General features: G+C 42.6%; 1 protein-coding gene across 1 annotated transcript in view; it reads right to left on the bottom strand.

Annotated features, from left to right (window-relative positions):
• Nucleotides 1-19143, bottom strand: part of FNTB (farnesyltransferase, CAAX box, beta) — a 67722-nt gene that overhangs the window by 19745 nt on the left and 28834 nt on the right. Inside the window, exons 4-7 of the mRNA XM_047860987.1 lie at nt 17439-17530; nt 8899-9045; nt 8714-8797; nt 3174-3260 (exon numbers count right to left, since the gene is read on the bottom strand). Coding sequence (XP_047716943.1) covers nt 3174-3260; nt 8714-8797; nt 8899-9045; nt 17439-17530 — 410 coding nt within the window. The remainder of the gene's footprint in view (nt 1-3173; nt 3261-8713; nt 8798-8898; nt 9046-17438; nt 17531-19143) is intronic.

Here is a 19143-nt window from a genome sequence, read left to right as displayed (position 1 = left end):
TAGAATGGCAGAAATAAAAACTCAACAGAAGGATTAGAAAATAAAAGGTAAGGGACTCTCCCAGAAAGTACAGTAAGAAAGATTAAGGGTTAAAAAATAGGCAAAAAATTGTGAAAAATTAGAAGACTAATCCTACTGCTAGGAGGTTATAAAATGGGCAAACACTGAAAATAGAGGGAAAGAAATTATCAAAGAAATCATATAGTATAATAAAGATTCTGGAACTAAAGTATTTGCAATTCCAGATTGAAGATACATACTGAGTACCCAAAAAATGAAGAAAAAAAAAATCTGTATCATGGTTCATCAGCCTGAAGTTTCCAAACTTCAAGAATACAGATTCCAACAACTTCTAGGGAGGGGGATAAGGTGGGAAAGAGAAAAAGAGAAACAAAACCAAAACATACAACGGATTGGGAACACAATGGCACTGGGAGGCAGTAAAGCACAGTGGTTACCATAACAGATTTTGGTCACCTAAATTTCTTGTAATTCAGCTTAATATCAAATTCAATATCCCGCCATTTGACATTTAAGGAAACCATGACATGGAGAAGTGAAATAATTTGTCCAAGGCACAAAGCTAGTAAATCACGAGACTGGGATTCAAACCCAGAGTTTTCTCCTCCTGCAAATAACAGCTACATGCTCTGGACACAATACACAGAAACAATTCCTGAGGGCTCAGCAGACTGACAAAAGGCAGGCAGATTCTGGTGGGGATTTAAAAGTTGGAGCAGACAACAGCAGACAGGCAATCTCTTCCCTCCCCTCCCCTCCCCTATTTTTTTCTTCCCAGTTTGCCCTGAGGATGGCTGTGGGCCCCAGTGGTGGCAGCAGCAGGTCAGAGGGGTCAGTGGAAGGCAGCTGAAACGAATGGAAAGCCCACCATTTTTCTGATAAGAAGAACCAGGCTGAAAGAAACTAAGGAGGAGTACCAGAAAGAGCCAGAGAAGGAAAACTCCTAATTCCATGTTTAAACTTCAGTGAAGTTTCTACATGACTCCCAATCACACAGGTGCTGGGCAAAATGAGGGCAGCTTCTGACCCAAGAACTGATCAAAGAGCTGAACCACAGCCCAGTGCAGGTGTGACAATTCACAGTTTGCATCTAACCAAGTTGATTGCCTGCTTAAATAAAAACAACACTCTTTAGAGCAATCTAACAGAATCCAGTCTCTATAATGTTAACATCATAATGTCCAAAACACAACCCTAAAATTACTTGACATATGCATAATCAGGGAAATGGGACATGCCAACTCCAAGATACCCAGATGCTGAAATTACCACACAAGAATTTTAAAGCGGATGTTATAACTATATATTTACCTCAGGGAAGTAGGAAAAAATATATATACTTATAAAGAATAAAAAGATGGGAAATCTTAACTGAGAAACAGAAAGCATAAAAAAGAAACAAATCCAGGCAGGTTAGCTCAAAAGCCTATACTCTCAATCTCTAAACTACCTTACCAATCTCTAGCTACCTTACTAGTGAGTATTACATATCAGGTCTTCAGTAGATGTTGGTTATTAGTATTATCAGCCTTTTTAACAATGACACTGGAAGCCAGAAGATAATGGAGCAACGCTAAAAAATTCTGAAGGATGTCAATTTATACAGTTTCCAATTTAGAAATCTCTCACCAAATAAACTATCAATCAAGTGTGAGAGTAGAATAAATAATCTTAATCTTAAAATAATGCATAATCTTAAAAATTCATCTCCCAAGTGCTCTCTTTTGGAATCTACTAGAGTATGTGCTTCATTAAAATGAGTAAGTAAGCCAAGAAAAAAAGAGGACAGGGGCTTCAACAAAGGAGAGAAGTGAAGTGAATCTCATGCTGAAAGGAAGCTTCTGGATGCCTGCTGTGCAGCAAGCTGAGAGCAATCTGTCCAGACTGAAGCAGAAGAGCAGGGGGCTCCAGGAAGGATAACTCAGAAAACACACACACACACACACACACACACACACACACACACACACACAGAACTGATACATCACCGAAAGTGTTTGTATTGAGAGTAACTTTATAGCTCTGGCAGAAAATCTGGGAATAAGTCCATAATCTATACATTAAAAAAAAAAGAGGTAATGATTAATTCTAGGAAAATAAAAATTATGTAAGACAGTAAATCTGATCATATTTTACCATCTGATTTACCTGCAAACTATATTTTCACAGTAATAGGTACTACTTTGATAAGAATAAACGTGTAAAAAGCAAAATAATACAGCCTGGATATCAAGTACATAGGTATCTACTATACATTTTCTTTACTTGCTTTTAAATTATAAAATATTTGAAGCATCTAGGAAAGTCTAGCAAATATATAGAACATCCATGCATCTAACACGTAGCTTTAACTTAGCCATATGTGCTTCAAGTCTTTCTTTTATTTTAAAGAAATAAACCATTACAGATACAGCTGAAGTCTCCTGCGGAGATGTGTAAACTTCTCTTGATTTCATGTCCTCTGCTCTCCCCCCAGAAGTAACTGCCATCCTGAATTTGGTGTTTATTCTTCCCAGGCATGTTTTTATATTACCACATGTGATTCTTTCCATAAACAGTACAGAATTATTGTGCATGTTTTCAAATTTTAAATAAATGTGCTAATCCGCATGTTTTAACATCCTTTATTTTAACTCAGTGTTGTTTTGGGGATTTATCCACATTGATGCATGTAGCTCTGGTTTGTTCATTTTAACCAATTTATACGGCCATGTGACCCTACCACACTTTACTTCTCCATCTCGTGCTTATGAACATTTAACTAGTTCCTGGGTTTCTGCTATTACAACCACGTCATATGTTTGTGTCTTTCATGCATATGTGTGAGTTTCTGTAGAAGTGGGATTGCTGGGCATCAACAAGGGCATCTTATTACCGAAATCCTCCCTAAACTGGTTAAATCCACTTAGATGCCCAAAAATACTGCTAGCCCAAGGTTTTGAGCCTTGCCAATCCATACAATTACACAACACTGAAGAAAGTTCGGAAAAAAGGAAACTTTTACTGTATGTTTGAAATGCACAATCCTACAACCCTAATCCATCTCCTGTCATTTTATATTCCCTTCCATTCCTTTTTCCACTTTCTTTACTTTTTCAGAATCTTGATCACCTGCTTTCTAAGAGGCCAGGACAGACCCCAGCATCTCTCACCTCGCTATCCATTCGGCGGTGCCCTCAAAGAGATCTGGGGTGATGATGTTGGTCAGAGAAGCCACGGAAGCAGCACAGTATGCACTTCTGTTAGGATGGAAACACACGGGGACAACGTGAGGCTTTAAGAAAGGGATGAAATAAGGTTCACGGAGCTTCTCAGGAGGGTTGCCCTCTGCTTGGTAAACTGTAACCACCTCCTGTCCTCACTCTTGGCACACAGTCAGTCCTCCTGGGTCTCCAACTGAGAGGTGTGACATTCTATTTGGATAGGGCTGCTCACAGCATGGCTTCAGTGAAAGAACATGACATTCTAGTCTCCCTACCTCCACATGGTCAAATCTACATCAGAGGAAATAGTAGCCAAAGTGAATTTAGCTCTTTCAAAGACCTCCAATGGTTCCCAAACTTCCACGGTGTCATTCAAGTATTTCTGATACGCTCATTTATTGAGATGTCAGTCATGTTTTAGATCCAGGATTTCTGTTTATAGCGTGGACACATTAAAGGTTAACTATATATTTTTTCTGCAACAGACACTCCAGAGCAGGGCACCAAACCCTAATGGCCAGAAACAGATGAGTCCACTCAGATACTTTCCTTAGGCCTTTAAAGGGAGAGAAGCGCTTTGATTTCAAGCAGTACAGACACCAGTACAGACACACACACACATTTTTAAATGAAAAAGAAAGAGGGGCGCCTGGGTGGCTCCGTCGGTTAAGCGTCCAACTTCGGCTCAGGCCATGATCTCACGGTTCGTGAGTTCGAGCCCCGCATCAGGCTCTGTGCTGACAGCTCGGAGCCTGGAGCTGTTTCAGATTCTGTGTCTCCCTCTCTCTCTCTCTGCCCCCCCCCCTGCTCACGGTCTGTCTCTCTCTGTCTCTCAATAATAAATAAATGTTAAAAAAAATAAAAAGAAAAAGAAAGAGAACGTCTTTTTTTTTTTTTTTTTTTTTTTTAATGTTATCCTACTTGATTTGGAATAATTCTTGCCACTCTGCCCTGCCAGCCCTAATTCTTCCCAGGACACATCTTATTTCAGCTTCTCCCTCTACTATCGAATATAGCTACAAACTGTCTTTTCTTCCCTTCTATGCCCTTTTCCAATGTCCAGCATCTCAGCTCCATTTTACACTGAAGACAACTGTTTGTTTTAATTCTGCATACAGATCCTGTTTCTAAGGGCTCCTAAGGAATACAAAAGGAAGGAAAGAGAAGGGTCTAATGTCCGTTATTGTTCAATATGGACACGCTCCTAAGCCGAACTTACAGAGGTATTCCAAAAAGAAATCTTTGCAGAAGCTGCAAGCACTATTGTGCGACTAACATCTTTATCAGCCCGCTCATGCTGGCCACAGCACAGCAGAGGCTGAGTTACCCCGGCAGGCCTCAGAAGCACACCAGAGTTCCCCATGCCAAACGTTCTCATCTGCCATAAGCTAACTTCAGAGGCCTGAGCTAATTTCTTTCAGCGTTTCAGCCTCTCAGAGGGGTTTCACAGCATTTGCTCCTGACCCCTAATGGAACCTCTGAGGTAGGGAGGTGGCCAACAAAGTAGTTTGCTTCTCACAAAGGGAAGAACTGAGATGTGAAGCCAGCAGCCACAAGTCCCCCACTGAAAAGGGAAGGGAACAAACACACCTTTTTCATGCAGTTTCTTCCTCTCTCCACCCATCTGCTCATCACATCTTTCAAATTTGTCCACTCCTCTCCATATGCTCTGCTGTCCCCCAAATCCAAGTCACCATTACCTGGGTCAATCTCCTGCCTGGTCTTTCTCCATCCAGCCCTGAAACTGGAGGACTTTTACTAAAACACCACAATCTCTTCACTGCAACTGGAGAAGTTGTCATAAAATACAAACCAGATCAAGTCACTCCCTACTTAAACCTAGTCCGTGGCTTTCCACTGCTCTTAAAATAAACTCCCTAGCTCTTAAGGAGATCCCAGGACCCCTCAGTCTGGTCCCAGCCTGTTCTTCCAGCCTCACTTCTACTGCCCCCCATGCCCTCTGTACTTCAGCAACACTAAACTGCTTTCTCGAACACACTCTTGAACACACTCCCTGTCACCTCAACTTCTGTAAATGCTGGGTCCCTGTCTCCCTACTATCCTCAAAGAATGTTCCAAGTTATAAAACCTGGATTAGGAGGGCAGTAATAAATAATTACTCCTTTCTTAAGAACCGGGAAAAAATCGTACTTGCTAGGAGTTCTACAATCTGATTATCGGCAGCCCTCCAGTGCCATAAACACTTGAATAAGCTCATCCCAGACACTTATTAGGAGCTGTGACAGACAGGAAAGATCAAGAGACTCCTCTGTCTAAGCCAGGATAAGACATGCTAGCCTCCAGATGCCCATCACTGCTGCTTCTCTCCAAGTCAAACCCACTCAACAAGCACTGTGGAGTCCTGGCTGACACTTTTAGGCAAAGGACAATTAAATAACAAGCAAGAAATGATGGGAATTGGGGTACTAGGAACCAAGCAAAGCACGGAAGCGTTCACATCTCTGAGTCTACGCAAGTGGAGAGCATGGCTGGAACAGAGCATATTACTGGAAGAGCGTAGGTACAGGGTTCCTTGGTGGCACAGATCGATTCTAGTGGAGAAGTTTCCGAGCATTTGTCTAGCAGATATAAATAAGAACACAGAAAACACTGGAGCTAGAACAACGAAATTAGAAAATAATTGTATCTGAAAAGGTATGTGATATAATGCCAAAGCAATCTTGCTTTTGTCTAATAATTTCAGAAATTTTAAAAAAGCTAAATTTCGAGACTGTGCACACTCAGTTGTACCATCTGTAGAACAGAAATGAAAATGTAGTGTCTTTTGGTTGCGGGGGTGAGACAACTTTTAGCTTTTTCCTTAAGAAGAGTCAATTCAAGGGGTGCCTGGGTGGCTCAGTTGGCTGAGCATCTGACTTTGGCTCAGGTCATGATCTCACGGTTCATGGGTTCGAGACCCGCGTCAGGCTCTGTGCTGACAGCTGGGAGCCTGGGGCCTGCTTCCAAGTCTGTGTCTCCTCTGTCTCTCTGCCCCTTCCCTGCTCACACTGTCTCTCTCTCTCTCTCTCTCAAAAATAAAATAAACATTAAAAATTTTTTTAAAAAGAGTCAACTGAATACTGTTTTTCTTCATTAGTTATATTGGCTTTGTTGGCATTTTCAGGGTTTAAAAACACAAGACAACAGGTCCCAAAGGGAGTCACTTATGCTGAACTCCACATCTTAATCAGTTTCAGCTCCCCAGAAATGAAATCTTAAACCAGCCAATCAGGAATCACCTGATGAGCACTACTTAGGTCACTGGCCTGACAGAACCCTGCTGTCCCCTAAAGGAAAGTAACCTTGCAATAACTGGCCCACTTTTTTTGCCTAGTATAACTTCCTTTTCACACTCCTTTCTGCCTATAAAAATCTCTCGTTTTGTATAGGTCCGCAGAGTATATTTCTATCTGCTAGATTACATGCTGCCTGATTAGAACAGATTTTGCTCAAACTCTTACATTAAAAAAAATATGCTTCAGTTTGTTTTTACAACAGATACTGGGATATTATGATATAATAAGAAACATACACAGTAAAACCTTGGATTGCGAGCAACTTCTTCTGCAAGTGTTCCGCAAGACGAGCAAACGTGTAATAAATTTTAACTTGATAAACAAGGGATGTCTTGCAATACAAGTAGTACGCGACGCCAGATGTCACAGGATCACAACTGAGCCAATGGTTCTTGAAATTCGCTTTGATATACAAATGCTTTGGATTACAAGCATGTTTCTGGAATGAATTATGCTCTCAAACCAAGGTTTTACCATACTGGTTTTCTCCCAGATTCCTGGAACAAAGCTCCTAAAACCCTTGGAATTTCCTGAGTGACAGGGGTGATAAGAGAGTCTTTAGTTATTCATAATAACTGCATCTGGGTGGCTCAGTTGGCTGAGCATCTGACTTTGGCTCAGGTCATGACCTCACGGTTCGTGGGTTCGAGCCCCGCGTCGGGCTCTGTGCCTGGTCAAGCACACCTGAGTTATGCTAATGAGGTGATTCCTGGAGGATGGCCTGCCTGCCAAAGGAACTGACCACATCATCAGAGGGTTGGAACTTTCAGCATCATCGTCCCCCTGACGAGAGGGGCTGCAGATTGAGTTAATCACCAATGGCCAATGATTTCATCAATCATGTCTACACAATGAAACTCCCATAAAAACCGTAAATGCAGCTATTTGGGGAAGCTTCCAGGTTGGTGAATGCATCCATGTACCTGCCAGGAGGGTGGCATACCCCAACCTCACGGGTACAGAAGTTCCTGCGCTTTGGACCCTTCTCGACCTTGCCCTATATACCTCTTCAACTGGCTGTTCGTTTGTATCCTCTATAATATCCTTTGTAATAAACCAGTAAGTAAAGTGCTTCCTTGCATACTGTGAGCCATCCTAGCAAATTATTGAACCTGAAGAGGGGGTCATGGGAACCTCTGATTTGCAGCTAAGTCAGACAGAAGTGTGGGTAACCTGGGGACACACTACTTGTGACTGGCATTTGAAGTGGGGGTGATCTTGTGGGACTGAGCCCTTAACCTGTGGAATTTGAGTTAAATCTAGTTAGTTCATGTTAGAATTATTTAACATGAGGGAAAAAGCACCTGTTTGGTGTTGGAAGTGTTGTAAGAAACAGTTTTTCCAGTGAAGAACTTATTTTAGGTTCAAATAGACACATTACATGTTTTTTCCTCCTCCTTTACTTTCGAACCAACGGTTAACCCAGAAAATTAATCAACTTGTGTAGAAGCTAAACACATTTACAAATAAGGCAATAAGATGGCTTTGCTATAGAAAGCTCAAAAACACATATTTCTCTAAGGATTTGGTATAAAACCTCAGTAATCCACCGCCTTTGAGAAATGACTCAGTGAATTTCGTATATGCTTCAGCAATCTCCCACCAGATGAGTGAGCTTCTTGTGGGGTATGTTGGACAATTCTAGAGTAAAATAATAATTTTGGGCCAACTGGTTCCAATCAGTTACTGAAACTCTATTTCGCTGCACTCTACTGGCCCCCCAAAATTTTTGCACCTCCCAAAGCAATTCTCATTCAGGTAATAAACATTCTCCTGAGTTCATCAAATTCATTCAGAAAATATTTACTAAGTTCCTACTGGGCTTCCTTCTTCCTTCCTATCCCAGAGAGGTGAAAGATTGTATTACACTATACTGTTATTATATATTATGTATGGTATGTCATTTTATAACAACCAAATATGTTTTGGATTTTTAAAATAAAAGCATTTGATTTTGTTCCTGTCTTGCTTATATTCTGACACTTACATAAAAGAGGTCAAGTGACAGTGACACCTGAGGACATCTGTGTCATGTTTGCAATGATTATGAGCCGTGTCACTGACACGCCATTCTATGTCATTCTGTGAGACAAAGCAGCAGCTTTTCCATGTTGTTCCTTGGGTTTGGCATCTCTAATGACAGAGAAGATCTAGAATCTACTGACACAGTGGCCTGAGGAAAACCCCACTCACCTCACATCCACCTCACCTCCAACGTGCATGAGAAAAGAGCCATCAGGTTGCTTCAACGAGTACAAATACTGAAGAAGCTTCTCTCTGAGACACAAATAGGGGAGAGGGGGGAGACAGCAATGGTCAGTGCAGCAGCAGCAGGCGGGGACCCTTTGGGGGTCCGGCACTGCTGGCTTTGGCTGTACCTGTTAATGACGTCATAGGCTTCCTCGGTGCCAATGATGCATAGTGCATTGACTGCTGCATACGTGGGTGCAAGGTGTGGGTACTGGCCAGGGCCCCCTCCAAAGCCACCTTCTGGACTTTGACACAGCTCCAGGAACTGACACACGCTAGGTATACAGCCAAAGGGAAAAACAAAGTCAGAGAACATTCATTTCAAAACACCAGACTCCACCAGAGTCTATGCCTTTTCCAACATCCCCCCCCTCCTCAAAAGGGAAGAAAACCTCTCCTCCCACTTCCTGAACACATATTGAATATAATTAACCTTTGAAAAGGGCCTCTCTGCCCTATTTTGAATGCCCATCTTTCTGAGTTTTGTATTTAAGCACCTGTCTAACCATAAAGCAAGGGATGTAAGTCAAGCAGAAACAAATAGACTTTCATGGGATTGGGATTAAGTCTCATACTTCTTGACCAAATTCTTCCCATTCTTTTCACTCAGTTTACCACCCTGGATCTGTGGAACCAGCCCCTTCTCCTTGCCTTTGGGGTTTCCCCCAGGCTTTGAATTTTGCCCAAACTGTGGTGGTGCCCAACTACTTCTTTCTATGCTAACCATTCTGGTCTAGAGACACCACCTAGGCTTACCCAGAATATTTAAAGAGATGTCGTCTCACTCCCATTGCCCCTAAGCCCCAGGGGCTTCTGACTTTTCTTCCTACCGCCACCAAGAAACCAGCTTTTCATGGATTCTGCCCCCACGGTTAGGAGAGCGAAACAGAAGTGGGCTTCTGTCACGCTCATGCCAAATGTGGCAAACTGCGGCACTGCTGACTCATATCGTAAAAATGCATCCTGGCCTGTAGGCTTTTGGGGGAATTTTTCACACTAATCTACAGAAGCTCCAGTTTCCTCACTGAGGGAAACTGTTTATTGAGGGGTTGCCTCCAAGCATGGCATCAGGTTGCCCAGAAGTTACATTTTTGCCTCAGGTCAAACCAAGGGAGCCCCTATTTATCCGAGGTCCTCTGAAGTTCACCAGGAAGGGGTGCCCCAGGAAAGCCCTGGTCATCACGCTCTCTCCCCACAGCTCAGCTGGGCTCACTGGCTTCCTGTTAGGACAAACCTCCATTTAAGAGAACACGTTGGAAATCTGTGCCCTAGTGCTCAGGCAGCCTTCTTTTCTCGGACTCCTTCATCTTATTCTTTCTTTTCTACTGCAGCCAGAGGGGCCAGAGTCTAGTCAATCTGCACTAGGACACAAGTTTACTATTGCTTTTCCACATCATATCTGATTACTTGATTTCAGACCTTCCACTATCTGGCAGCGACGGCAATAAAAAATGCTGCTGACTCGCTGCTGGGGTCCTGAAGCTTTCCCGGGTCTCAAAAACAATACTCATTCCCTTGTACCTGCACCTGCAATTTTACTACAGGAAACACAAGGACTGAAGCTGAAGTTGATCATCAGAGAAGAAAGACAGTTCTGTGGCCTATTTGCAACAGCAATTTTCATGGAGAAAATTAATTTGTTCCTAACATATTTTCCAAACCTTCATCAATTCATATCCTATTTCCTGGAAACAAATAGCTAATAAACTCATGTCCTGACAAAGGTTGGCTGCACTAGCGTGCAGAAAGTTCTTCTCTGTATCACAAAAACAAAAGGTTTTAGTTGATATAAAACTTAAGAGCACATTTAAAAAAATGAAAAGGATAAGAGTCACCTAGTTACCCATTCTCTTTCCCAGTTCCTAAGATAGAATCCTGCCAAATGCAACACCCCAGGCCCTGTAGCCTAAGGTCTGGTCAACTGGGATCTGAATGTACCAGACACCTTTAAATCATTCCTCGATGCCAACCTTCCTCAGCTGATATGTGGCATCTGACTGGCCGTGGGGCTATGCTGGGGAGCAGGGCTGGGCTTTTCTGGACTCTGAGACGCTTCCATATCACAGAACATTCTGCTCCAGAGGCTTTCCAACTAACACCTTAAGGAACTGGCAAACTGACCATGAAGCTGCCAGCTGTCATTAGCAGAGTTCTCAGCAACTCTGAAAACCAAAATGTGAATGAGACTTCTATCAAAAGGGGAAGGAAAAACTTATCTTAGAGACCAGAAATTCACCAACTAGTAAAAAAAAAAAAAAAAAAAATTCACAAGCAGGAGACATGGTGCAAACACGAAGAGCAGTCGACTTTGTAAAGAGCGTGCGTTATGCAGTATTTTGTCACACGACTAAAAGATCTAGCAGATCTGTGTTCTTTCAAGTCAGCAAGGCATTTTGTTCTAGCAAAGCGGGAAACTATCTTTTATATTAGGGATTTCCAAACCCAAAATGTGTGCATCACAATCATGGGAGAGCTAATAGAGAAAAGAGGGGCCCAGGCTTCTTGAAGCAGGAACAAGCCTGGGCCTCTGTATTTCCACCAAATTCCCAGATGACGTGTGTACACACAAAGTTTGAGAACCACAAGTCTTGGCTGAGCAATTAGAATCACTTGGGGGATGTTTTTTAAAACCCAATGCCCAGGTCACACCCAATACCAATGAAATCAGGATCACTGAGGGTGAGACCCAAGTGGCCACAGTTTTTTTTTAATTCCCATGTGACTCCAATGTACAGCCAAGTAGCAGTGCCTCTCAAACTTGAGTGCACATGGAAATCACCTGAGAACCTGCTGAACTGCAGTTCTGGCTCAGAAGGGCTGGATGAGCTAGAAAGTCAGTACTTTTAGCAAGCCCCAGTTGATGGTAATGCCACTGGTGTGGGGAATCACATTTTTGGTAGCAATGTGAAAGATCTGTGCTGTCCAATAGGTAGTGACTAGCCACGTGAGGCTATTTAAATTTTAAATTTAATTACGTTTAAGAATTGATTTAATTTTTAGCTCCTCAGTCATACAAGCCACATTGCAACTGTTCAATAGCTACACGTCCCTAGTGGCTACCACAGAATAGAGAACATTTCCATTGTTGTGGAAAGTTCTACTGAACACCAACACTCTATCATTCAACTATTAAAAAGTATGTAAAACCTGGAAGAAGACCAAGTTGAAAGCAAGAGTATCAATGATTTACTTCTAAGGAGTTACTAGGACTTTCAGGTGATGGCTGAAGATTATGGGCATTGCTGTCACCAACTTGAATGAAGTACTCAAAACCGTGTACAGAGAACAAGCAAAATAATACAAAAGGAGCAGAGAAACACCGCCAAGGTGAGAATTAAAGTCCGGAATAATATAAGACAAATCAGAAGCACATAAGAATACAACAAATGAAACAAGTACAAGTAATAAATAACATACTCAGGGATGGCAGGAGTGGGGAGGAGTACAGCATATCAATATACAACGGGAAAGGACTAGGAATACAGGAGAAAGAGGACCAGAGATTAGGACCCATGAGTTGTGGACAAAAACGACAACACTTAAGAGCATCATAGACGCAGCGCTGGTCACAACTGTATTTGGCTCAAACCTCCATTTTCCAACTAAAAGGAGGTTCAGGTTAGAATTATAAAAACACAGGTGCCTGGGTGGTTCAGTTGGTTAAGCGTCCGACTCTTGATTTTGGCTCAGGTCATGATCTCATGGTTCGTGAGTTCGAGCCTGCATCAGGCTCTGCACTGTCAGCGCTCAGCCTGCTGGCATCCTCTCTCTCCCTCTCTCTGCCCCTCCCCCACTTGCTTGCATGTGCTCTCTCTCAAAATAAATAAATAAACTTAAAAAAATAATAACTGTAAAAATGGCCAAATATTAAAAGGCTTAATATTACAGGCAACCACCACCATGAGGAAGCTACCCAGCAAAATACCTCAGGTATAAAGGAGCGCCTGGGTGACTCAGTTGGTTGAGCATCTGACTTCGGCTTAGGTCATGATCTCAAGTCTTGTGGGTTCAAGCCCCACATCGGGCTCTCCGCTGACAGCTCAGAGCCTGGAGCCCGCTTTGGATTCTGAGTCTGCCCCTCCCCCACTCACACTGTGTATCACTCTCTCTCTCAAAAATAAATACTAAAATTTTTTTAAGTTTAAAAAAATACCTCAGGTATACAAAGGGTAGGTACGCAAACTTTCTGGTAGAGAAACAAACACTGAAGCTAGTTTGCAGCAGCAGAATTTAGAGAAGATTTAAGAAAACCTTCAGCACCACAGTAGGTTACCATGGACAGACTGAAGGCCGAGAACAAGTTAGAAAGATCACAGCTTTGGGAAAGGAATGGTCATCCTTGAGCAGGACGGCTTGCGGGGAGATGCCAATAGAAGATGGATGCATGGACATCCAGCTTCCTCTAGTACTAAGGCTTTTGAATTTCATACCATAAAACAACTCCAGCTTAGTACGAGGGAGAGAAGAGCTCCTCCCCTAGCAGAGCACAGCAGTGAGCAGGTGGAAATGACAGGCTCCCCACCGATTCCAGGAGGCGGGAGCCGCCCATGGAGTCTGACACATCGTCTGACTCCATCAAGCACAGTCATCCTCTGGAAGCTGCTGTTCTGGAGGTAAGGTCAAGTCTAGAGTTGGTTATTGTAGAGCAGAGTTTCTCCACCTTGGCACTCTGATATTTTGGACTGTGTGGTTGTTCGTTGTGGGAACTGTCCTGCGGAGGAAATCTGGGAGCACCCCTGCCCTCCTCTACCTACTCGACACCAGGAGCACCTGGCCAAAAAATGCCCAGAACGCAGAGGACTAGGTAAGGTATCTTCACAGAAAGGTAAGGCAACAAATTACATTTAAAAATTAAAAGGAAAAATATTTGAAGAGCTATTCAGGGGATCAGCTACGAATAACTTTTTGAAGGGGAAATAGCAAAACAGTGACACACGAAAATTTAAACTAATGAACATTTGGAAAAACTTTATAAGCAGAAAAGTCTTAAAACAATGAAGTGAAAGACAATTTTTAGATCTTACAGAAGCTAGAAAACTAACTTCAACAATGCAGCGGTCTCCCTGTGATTTCACTTTACTCTGTGTGTTATGTTACGGTACTTTTCAATAACGAAGCATGGGATTCTCATTAAAGGACGCTTCCTTCCTTCCGTTAAAATCATTAACAAATGTACTTAGTTTGGTACCAAAATATCAATTTATTTCAGGTAAACATACATATCAATTTGTGGATGCAACCTCTTAAGAGAGGCAAGCTACGTTCCTACCTATGAATATGTTGTTTTTGAAAGATCTGAGACCAGCAGTAAAAACCTGGTCTTGCTGGCTTCTCTTAACAGTCACAGTAGCTGAGAAAGTGATTTTGTCCACTAGAGGGAACTCAGCTTGCCATCTTGTTCCCTAAACAGAAGCGCAAAGGTGAACGAAATAGGAGAGAGAAATGTGTGTGTTTGTGCGTGTCACCTGCACTAAGTGGCAGAGTGGGGAAAGAAAAGGGCAGGAAAATAATAAAACTCCAGAGCTAAACTCTGCACCTTAATAAGTTATATGAAGAAGAAGGGGACAGAAAGCTGACCATATTTTCAAAGCATTTCCTTTCTCTGTGCAAAATACATCCGATATCAGAGAGTCTTTTTTTTTTTTTTTAATTTTTTTTTTTTCAACATTTACTTATTTTTGGGACAGAGAGAGACAGAGCATGAACGGGGGAGGGGCAGAGAGAGAGGGAGACACAGAATCGGAAGCAGGCTCCAGGCTCCGAGCCATCAGCCCAGAGCCTGACGCGGGGCTCGAACTCACGGACCGCGAGATCGTGACCTGGCTGAAGTTGGACGCTTAACCGACTGCGCCACCCAGGCGCCCCCAGAGAGTCTTTTAAAAATCCCAGCATTTTTACAGAAATCATTAAGATTTCTCATATCTTACTAAAAATAGTTCATTTCCTTATAGGTCAGAGCTACGAGGCTCTGTTGATAACAGATATTATCTGGACCTAGACTGAACTGTCTGCTAGGCATGAAACAAAATACATTGTTGTTGGAAAGCCTAAGTAATTCTTTAAAAGTCTGTTAAATCAGAAGAACCACATGTAAAGATTTTAAGGCAGCTGTAAAAGCAGAAATTCTTAAGTCATTAGCTACCAACTGGTTCGTGAAATTAGAACAAAGTAGCTTTTTAGTTTTAAAACATTCTTTTAAGTACGAAAACAATAAATAAAGTTTTAGAACATGGAAATAGGCTTAGGAAAAAAAACAGAAGAAAATTCACCTTTAACTTCACCATCTAGAAATAACTATTGCCAAGTGTGTATATACCTTTCTGGTTTTCTCTATGCATATAACCAGCCATATATACATATACACATACATATATATGGCTGGTTATATATTATATATTATATATTATATACATGTATTATATATAATATATATTATATATATTATATATTTATATATGTTTTTATATATTTATATATTATATGTAATATTATATTTTTATTATTGTATATTTATGTATATATATATATATTTTTTTTTTAAGAAAAAGAGTGCATTAATGGGGGATCGGGACAGAGGAAGAGAGGGAAAAGAGAGGGAGAGAGAGAGAGACAGAGAGAGAAAGAGAATCTTAAGCAGGTTCCTCGCTCAGCACAGAGCCTGACTGGAGCTCCATCCCACGACCCTAAGATCATGACCTGAGGTGAAATCAACAATTGGATGCTCAACTGACTGAGCGACCCAGGCGCCCCTAACCAGCTATGTTTTTAATCTACAGAAGTTGAATCTTTTTAACTATCTATTTTCACTTAATTCATGGGTATCTTTCTATGTAAATACATGCATTTTTATATACAAATATATATTTCATATGCATTTGGTTTTTATTAAAGTAAAATCGATAAACAACATTGTGTTAGTTTAGGTGTACAACAAAGCAATTCAGTATCTGTACATACTGTGAAATGACCACTATAATAAGTACAATTAACATCGTCAAGTTTTTAAATGGCTGCACAGTATTTCACTGTATGTATTGTACCATATTTTACTTAAACTTCATATACACTTTAACACATCCCTACTGTTGGTGTTTAGGTTGTCGCTAGTTGTTCACTGTGAAAAGCCCTTTCAAGGGGGCCCTCTCTTCCTACCTGATGTTGCCACGAGAGCTGCTCTGACACTTATTTCCTCAGCAAAGTCTCACCTATCAAACACTAGGTATACAACCTAGAAAGAAACTCAAAATCGATGCTGACCCCAGTTTGACCTGAGTGCTTCCTCTTCAGCAACTACGTCCTCCTCAGGGGCCCACCTATACTTCCCTCTTCCAGAATCTTCCATCGCTTTTTTTCTTCTCTCGTGTACGACTCTCGCATTTCCCCTAGTGTGCATCCTGATTGTGTATGTGTGGGGGAGAAATTTTCTAAACAATCCACAACCCCCAACTGGTATTTCAAAAACACATGGGCCTTTATTTTGACAATTAAATTCCTGTTATTGCAGAAACTGTGTCCAATTCTACTTCCAGAGCCAGAAGCACCCAGGCTTGCAGCAGCCGCATGATGAGGACAATGCATATTTTTCCTCTCTCTCAGAAAGCTCCGTACATATCACAGGGGTTAATGGTCTAATTCTTCATTATCTTCCCTATCCATAGTCATCACAAGACACCCTGCCCAGGAAGGCAAGAATGAGAGGTTATTGTTAAGGCAGAACGAATGAGACAATGTGTGGTTCTGTTCTTCTGACCTGACAGTGTGACCCCAGGCAGGGGCAGGGGGACCGGGGGGGGGGGGGGGGGGGGGCTGGACTAGCCTGCACGCACCCTTGCACGGCTGTCACTGCTGCTGTGGAAAAACGGACCTGGCTCGCGGGCCTTTCCTCCCAGACTCCTCTCCTTCAGGAGCACCAGGGGAGCAGGTGAACTCAAGATGCCTCCAAGGGAACGTGCTTATTCTCAGTGAGACCTGGAGCATTAGATTCCATTCCTGGCTGCCCTTTCCCACCCCAGGTATCCCTAAAGTTTCTTCTTTAAAGTATAAATTGTGATGAGCTTCTAGGGATGAGGTGCCACACTCATTCCCAGAACACCATCTGCACCAGCAGTTTGGGAAGAATCTTAGTTGCTTAGATCTCTACTCATAAATCAGAAGTTTGAGAATATTCTGAGTCAAGGCATTTGGGCACCAAGGGTGTAACCCATCTAGGACATCAAGAGCTACACTATCCCCCAGGCACTGGTGAAGGGGGATGTCTATGGAGGTGTTTATGAAAGGCAAAGGCATTTTTGCTTATTGGCTTGGCACATGCTTCCTCACAGAAGCTATTCAAATGCATACTGTACTTTCTAGCAAAATCACGTCTCTCAGAATTGATGATGAAGAATTTTCTCCAAGACCAGAGCAAGAGCCAAAAGAAAAGGCCACAGAAGAAACCAGAATCCTTCTCTTGGGAGTTCAAAGTCTTGTTCTACCCACGAGCTCACAATAGGCTTCTAGAGTGGAGGAGTTTCAGGAAGTTACTGGGGTCAAGAGGAGGGCAAGGATTTCTTTGTAGCATGATGTGTTTTTCATTCAAAATCAATAAAACAGAAACAAAACACAAGGAACCCCCCAACTCAAAACAGAATTTCAGACAACAGCCCAGGTTCCCTGAAGCCAGACTCACTCTGTGGCCACCATCTGGGGGATGGGTTCATCTAGTAGCTCCAAGCTGTGCAGAATCCAGTAGCAGAGCCATGGGCGGCTGGCATCCAGACACTGTGAAAGGCACAGGGGAGAAAACACACCCCTTGTTCAGAATCATTCCAAGATGCTGCTGACAAGGCAACATCTGTCTCACCCCAGCAGCTTAGAAAGGGGGAGGAAGGCACCCTATGAACAATAAATGAATGAAGGACACTTTGCTTTGTGGCCCCAGCCAGCAGCTGAAATGAACACATGTGCAGAAAGGACAATGGGACAAAGAAGTTTACCTTGCCCCCACTGGGTCCTTCCCTGACAGGCACCTAAGGAAGGCTGAGCAGAGGAGTGCCCACATGCCGGGAAGTTAAGTGATGCTGTCTTCTCAGTATACTCTCAGAAAGGGATTTCCTGGGATTAACTCACTCACTGATTCAACAAATATTTAGCATGTCCTTGTGTGGGCCAAGCATTGCATTAGATACTGCGGGCAAAATAATGAATAAAATTCAGTTCCTACTGTTGAGGTTCTTCGGATATAGAATGTGTGTGTTTATCTGCAGAGGAAGAGGGCTCTGGACAGATGCATTTAAGCACAAGTTACCTTATCGCTTTACGGAACAAGATGGCACATATCACATGTATACATGTACCTGAATAACAGTATATGCTGTAATGGGCAGAAGCAGAATCCTGAGGGAGCACATGAAGAGCCTAATTCTGCCTGGGGGGCTGGGAAAGGCTTCCCAAGGTCATATGTGAACAGCTTTGGATCCTGATTCAACCCACAAACCTGTACTGAGCATTCAAGACTAGGCAGGCAGGTAGTATTATTATTCCAGTTTTCCAGATTAAAAGTTATATAAATAAGGTCCAGAGAGATGAACTTTTTCCAGATTACAAAGACATCAAATGTCAAAGCTAAGACAGGAAGTCAGGTTTTTGGGACTCCCACACCAGTGCTCTTTCCAGTGGCCCAAGCTGCCCTCCTCATAAATGTGCTGACCATTCTGGCTGTGGTGAGGCCACCACCTGGGGAGCAAGTGGTGTGGTTCTGGCCTGTCTGGGTTGCAGTCCCAGCTCTTCCGCTTACAGTTATGTGCTTTTGAGCAATGACTTAATCTTCCTAGGCCTGTTTCCTTATCTGTAAGAAATACTCACCTACCTCACCTAGTAGCTGTGAGGATTAAATGAGATAAGGCATGGTAAGCTTTCAGCCCTCTGTTCAACTGTTCCCTGGTACGGTATTAACTGTATCAGGGCTGACTGCACCCTAACTACAGAGGACTCACAGCAAAGACTGAAAATGTTGAGCCAAGGCCAGGTCTAGCCCGGGGACCTGTTCTGCTTGTTCCCTGTAGCGTGTTGTTTTTTTAATTAGAATTAGTTGCAACATTTAAGCATTGGGAGATTCACACAGAAATCTGGCTTCATTTGAAAAAAGCAAGAGAGAGAGAGAGAGAGAGAGAAATCTGGCAAGCCTGGGTCTGTGTTCCTGGATAGCAGCACCTGGCAGCAACAGAGGAAAAGCAGAGGGCCTTTGGTTTGCCTCAGTCTCCCTCCCACCCGCCCACTTCTCATATTTATGCCACCTGCTTGGGTCTACCGGCATTTCAGTTGGACAATCCCTGCTGCAAATAATCAAATGTAGACCCCCAAATAAAAAGCAAATGAAAAGCAAGGCTGCTGTG

Source organism: Prionailurus viverrinus, chromosome B3 (assembly GCF_022837055.1).
Source record: "Prionailurus viverrinus isolate Anna chromosome B3, UM_Priviv_1.0, whole genome shotgun sequence".
NCBI classification, from domain to species: domain Eukaryota; kingdom Metazoa; phylum Chordata; class Mammalia; order Carnivora; family Felidae; genus Prionailurus; species Prionailurus viverrinus.
Note: the sequence above shows the minus strand (reverse complement) of the source record. Positions and strands in the feature narration are given on the sequence as shown.